The 6,000-nt window shown below is 33.1% G+C and overlaps 1 protein-coding gene across 2 annotated transcripts; it reads left to right on the top strand.

The window, feature by feature from the left end:
* Positions 1-282: 282 nt before the first annotated feature.
* Positions 283-5,688, top strand: LOC103829355 (F-box/kelch-repeat protein At1g22040). Of its 2 annotated transcripts, none has more exons than XM_018653141.2 (2): positions 283-1,507; positions 1,742-5,688. In XM_018653141.2, the coding sequence occupies exon 2, from the start codon at positions 1,774-1,776 to the stop codon at positions 3,175-3,177; it is 1,404 nt and encodes a 467-aa protein (XP_018508657.1). In that variant the 5' UTR covers positions 283-1,507; positions 1,742-1,773; the 3' UTR covers positions 3,178-5,688. The 2 variants fall into 2 exon arrangements, with proteins under 2 accessions (XP_018508657.1, XP_009103266.1); XM_009105018.3 differs by having other exon boundaries at positions 283-1,597.
* The last annotated feature ends 312 nt before the right edge of the window (positions 5,689-6,000 follow it).

Here is a 6,000-nt window from a genome sequence, read left to right as displayed (position 1 = left end):
ACATATGTTTAATGTAGTATTTCCATTTTTTATGTTGTATGTTTACATATATTTATTATTTTCGAAATTATATATAATGTTTTTTGTTTTTTTTATAAAATGGTAATGTTACATTATGGAGATAAGCCGTCTTTTTTTCAAGTGAAAAATGGTAATCTTACATATGTTTAATGTAGTTTTTCTATTTTTTATGATGTATGTTTACATATTATTTATAATTTGCAAAATTAGTAATATTAAAGTGTAAAACTATATTTTATGCCACGTGTCATCTTTTGAGAGAAGTTTTTTTTGCTGATGTGGACGCTCTATGGAGCCTCAAAAGGTTCCTTTTATTAGTAAGGATTAAACCTATTTTGATGATTTTTCTCATTGAAGATTTTTTTGGGAAAAAAACTTAAAAATAGTCTGTTTAGAAGAATGGCCCATAAAAATATTATATATAGAATTAAAATTTTGATAAATGTAATTTCACATTATTATTGATAGATAATAATTATTAAGTTAGACGATGGAGAAGTTAATATATGATGCTATCAATATAGATTTTTAAAATTATATAATATACAAGAAATTATATATAATGATACAATAAATTATTTATGTGATATTAACCACTCTAACTTTTAACGTGAGAGATCAAATGCGAAAAAATCACTTTAAAAATAATATCATAATAACTATCATAATAATTAGGTGTTTCGTCTGCGCATGCGAGTATAACTATTTTATAATTATTTATTAATATGTGCAGTACTTATTAAAATACTATAATATGTTTTCATTTGAAACCTTTCATGTATTATAAAAAACTTTGAAAATTTCTTTATACAGTATATTTATTATAAATAAATCTTAGAAATCACTCAATATCTCTTTTAGCATATTATAAAAAACTTTGAAATTTTCTTTGTACAATATGTTTTCTGTTTTTAAATTTCAAAGTTTTATTAAAAGATATTTTTCAGATAACAACACAATTTAGATAGAAATTATCTTTTTATTTTAAAATATATATTTTTAATTTCAATAATTTTAATCATTTATCTAATAAAATAATTTAAATTTTACTTTGTGACTAGTTTATATATTTTATTTAACAAAGTATTTAGCCATTCTTTTTTTATTTTACTTTTGCATCCTGCCATTCTATATTTTTTGAACGCGAAAAATCACTTCACCGATAATATCATAAATAAATAGATAGATTTCATGCAAGAATAATAATATTCAACAACAAGTACATAGATTTCATGCAACAATAATAATAATCAACAACAAGATATTGTTAATTATAGTTGACTTGGAGAAGAGAAGACAGGTTTACCTAACTTCACATCGTGTCAATCATCAATCCAACGTTCATCACTAAATTTGACAGCAAAACAAAAGAATTAAAAAAGAACATCTTGCGTAAACTGATTCAACGACAAAAAAACTCAAACTTGGAACCAAAAAGACAAATTCTATCTAACCCTTCGATCATGTCTAGTCTTTTGCTGCACTAGTAAGAGATTCTCATGTCTGTTGAACTCTATTAATTCGTCTCCTTGATCTCTCTCTGGATTCTTACCAAGTATGTATTAGCTGCTTGTAGGTAATAGAACTGCATTGAAACAGCTCTAGTACTTTATGCTGATCTATGTCATTTTAGCAGTGTTTCGATCTAAGTTCTTGAACATGTGTTCTTGATTGTAATATAGTGGAAGTCTTAATTTTACTGCTTGTTATTTTTTTGCAGCGACTATTGATTTTTTTTAAAGCTAAGCTAACATGGGTTCTGTAATGAGCTTGAGCAAATCAACTACTCAGGACGAGGACTTCTCAAACGAATCTTTCAAAATACTAAAGACATTTTCAACCAACGATGAAGATTACTGCAGATTGATTCCAAATCTTCCTGATGAGCTATCTATACAGATTCTTGCTAGGCTCCCAAGAATCTGCTACTCGAATGTTCAGTTGGTTTCACGGAGGTGGAGATCATTTGTATCGACCTCTGAGCTGTATAGTCTGAGAAAAGAACTTGGTAAGACAGAGGAATGGCTCTATGTGCTGACCAAAGGCCAAGATGATAACCTTGCGTGGTACGCTTTAGATCCAGTTACCACGAGATGGCAGAGACTACCTCCTATGCCTGTTATTGTCTATGAAGAGGAACCTACTACAAGTAGTTTGTGGAGTCTTTTGAGCTCTCTCGGTAGAAAAGAGGTTTCTGTGTCCGAGCAAACGCCCTTCTGCGGCTGTGCTGTTGGTTCTGTCAATGGGTGTCTCTATGTTCTTGGAGGGATCTCTAGGTCTACAACCGTGAACTCCGTTTGGCGATTTGATCCGGTTCTTAACTCGTGGAGCGAAGTGAGTTCCATGCTGGCCAACCGTGCTTATTCCAAAACAGGAGTGTTGGACAAGAAGCTCTATGTTGTTGGAGGTGTTGAGAGTCGACGTGGAAGTTTATATCCGGTTCAGACAGCCGAGGTTTACGATCCAGACACTGATGTTTGGTCAGAGGTCCCCAGCATTCCTTTCTCAAAGGCGCAGATGTTGCATGACGCGTTCTTGGCTGAAATGTTGAAGCCTATAGCCACTGGAATGACTTGTTACAACGGTAGGTTATGTGTTACTCAGAGTTTATGCTCTTGGCCTGTCTTTTATGATGCTGGAGGAAAGGTGTATGATCCGGAGACGAGTCTCTGGGGTGATATGCCCTCTGATATGGGTGAAGGTTGGCCTGCGAGGCAAGCGGGTACGAAGCTGAGTGTTGTGGTGGGTGGTGAGTTATATGGTTTTGATCCTTCTTCTTCTTCTTCGGTGGAGAATGGGAAAATTAAGGTTTATGATCAAAGGGAAGATACTTGGAAAGTTGTTATTGGTGAAGTCCCTGTTTATGATGTGACAGATTCAAAATCTTCTTATTTGCTTGCTGAGTTTCATGGGAAGCTTCATTTTATTACTAGAGATGCTTATTGTAACGTTACAGTATTTAGTGCTGATGTCGCTGAGATCAGAAGCTCTTCATCATCATCATTGTCTAGCTCCAAGTCTGTTTTGGGGTCATGCTCTTTGAAGGAAAAGGGGAATGGAGATAACAAGTCAGCAGACAGTGTTATTTGGAAAGTCATTGCAAGCAAGGACTTAGGTGCTGCTGAACTTGTTAGCTGCCTAGTTATGGATATATGAAAACCAAGAATATTTGCTCATTTCTTGTGGGACTTTAAGAGTCCATGTGTACAGCCAAAAGCAACAGTTTGAAGCTTTATGATATGTTCTTCCAAAGATTTATAGAAGTCTAATTCTTTGATGATCCTGATTCTAATATACTTCTTCTGGCTTTGGCTGGCATGTAAGCTTGAGCAATAGAATGTTATGTAACAATATATGTACATTACAATGACCTATCAGTTCCTGGAAGTAAAAAAAAAATGTCTTTCTCCTAGTGTGATTCAGTTGCAAAAGTTCAGCTTTTGAACCCCCTCCCCTTTCATTTAGTTAATCCATCTCAACTTTGACATGGTTTCCTGATCATTTTGCTTTACCGAAACTGTCGATTCGGTTAAGAATCTCTATTTGATTATTTGCGTGGTTCTTCTATAATTGTTGACATAAGGACCCATTTACCCAACACTATGGATGTTGCAGGCAGAAGAAAATAGGTAAAAAGGAAGAATGATGATACGCTTGATGCCTTGGAATCAAGAACGTCGTATCATATTCATATGCTCATAAAAGCTAAACCACCTCTGGATTCTCATTTCACACTTCACCCTCTCTTTTTATCTTCCCTTTTCCTTTATAGTGAAAAGTTGGCTTTTGAATTATTTCGACGAATCTGTTATGGCATCAATTTTCGTATTACTTTAAGAATTTATTTTTGGGTTCACCTTTCTAGATTTACCAACCAATAGAATTGTGTTATTTCATGAGAAGGTAAGAGATTTTCTGAATGCATGTAAGTAACTAGCCCGTTACTTGTCTCATTCAAAAGATGCTTTGGTACTTTGTTGAATGCACGAACAAATAGTTCCTCAAAACAACGGTTCGTTTTGAATTTATTATTCGTTGGCTGATTTACATTTGGTTGCATTGCTTATAAACAATAAAAATTTAATGAGTAATTTAGTTATACTTGGGTAACATTTTGTCGAACCAAATGTAAAAAAACACAGTTAATTTCATATCTAGATCACTGGAACTTTAGAAATTCCTTTGTCTATAATGCTAAATGTATGGATTCCAATTTTCAGAAAAATCACAACTCAAATTTGAGTAGAAGAACTATCTTTAAAAGTCAAAACTCCATAGAATAGAGAAACTTTACTCTTCGGCTGCTATGTTGTGAGGTAGGAGGGTATGATGTTATTAAATACTACCATCTTTCAATTAGTTAATGTAGTTACTAGTTAGGCTTCCATAGAATATAGTTGGTGGCTGCCATTTTCCAACCATTTGGAACTACAGTATATGTTGCTCATCTCCTAAAAACCAAACCCCCCCCCCACTCGTTTCAGATCACATATAAATTTGTATTAAGGAAACAAAATTCTATAAATAATTGAGATGATGTTTGGGGTGGGGGAACCCACAAATAACAATTATTATTTAAAATAAATAAATAAATGTGAAGAGTATCAATACCCACTTAATATAAATCAAATAAGACATCAACTTGTACATTTTGATATTGTACAACAACATGGCCAGAGTTTACACTTATAGTATTATTTGCATGTGATATAACGAATATATTATTGTGCGGTTAATATATATCTATATATATCAGTTAAAAATCTATCTTAACTCAAAAACAAATAATAAACTATACATTTTGTTATAGTAATCAAAAAGAAAAATCAGCTTGTTGTAAAAAAAAATCAGTTTTTTTTACGATCTTATTAAATAAAAGCTAAAACCTCAAAAGTACAGAAAAAAACTAAACAAAACCTACAAACGAGACTCAACCGGCCCAAACAAAAAAATCTCTAAAGAAAAACATGGCTGACTCGAACTCGATGCATTAACTTTTGACATGTGCTCACCATGCAAGTTACCACCGAACTTCAGCCAGCAGATTGACTCTGGTGATCCACCGGAAACAAACTGGAACAAAATCCCATTCAAAGAACCTCGCCGGAAACAATAACAAAAATTGAAAGCGTCACCATTTACAACGCCTTAGACTTGAAGATCAAACAAGGGAACTAATCAACTGAAGTCGGTTGAATAACTCCACGGAAACCATTAACCTCATGAGATAAAGCTAAAGCCAAAGGATTTCTCGCTTCTTTGATGAAGTTCGAATCGAGAGAAACATCAATCTCAATCTAACGAGCATCAAATCAATTGAAACAAAAGAAGCGTGAAAAAGTAGAGATCAGACAAACTAACAGAAATCTGGGAGAAAACTATCGTCAACACCGCAGGAAAAGACGAGACGAGGAGCCAAGAGCCAACGACAATATCGAAGGAGCTGATGTGCTTCAGAGCCAAAAGCCGACAGATTACCATGAAGAAAATTCGACGTTGGAAGGGGGTCCAACAACGGACGGAGAGTCGTTGGAATCACCGGCCTAGGGTTTCTCTCATCATTTTTCCTCTGTGAAAGATTGAAGAGAGAAAACTAAAGAAAAATAGAGAAAAATCTAACTTTACAATATCTATTTGTTTTGTTTACTTTCTTTATTGTTCCTTGTATAAAAAAACAGTCATCTTAAATTATGAGACTAACGAGGAGTAGAAAAGTCAAATGAAGGATTCAGGTAGTCATCTATATTATTAAAGTTGAAGTACACATTGAGATTGTTTGGCAATATGGATAGTAGTTAAAAAAATAATACTGTTTGGAAACATGGATAGTAGTAAGTTAGGAAAAAAAATAATGGGCTTATGCTACTAAAAATTGGAAGTCCATTATATTAAAAAGTAATGGGTCTATGTTATTTGATATATAATATATTTAAATCAAAATAATAATTTAAAATTGATTTATATCAAAAATTCATTCAA

Source organism: Brassica rapa, chromosome A07, assembly GCF_000309985.2.
Source record: "Brassica rapa cultivar Chiifu-401-42 chromosome A07, CAAS_Brap_v3.01, whole genome shotgun sequence".
In the NCBI taxonomy this organism is placed as follows: Eukaryota; Viridiplantae; Streptophyta; class Magnoliopsida; order Brassicales; family Brassicaceae; genus Brassica; species Brassica rapa.
This window is presented reverse-complemented; position numbering and strand designations above follow the sequence as displayed.

What these genes read in the sequence shown, in the direction of transcription:
- LOC103829355 (XM_018653141.2), top strand. Translation starts at nt 1,774, where the DNA reads ATGGGTTCTGTAATGAGCTTGAGCAAATCAACTACTCAGGACGAGGAC.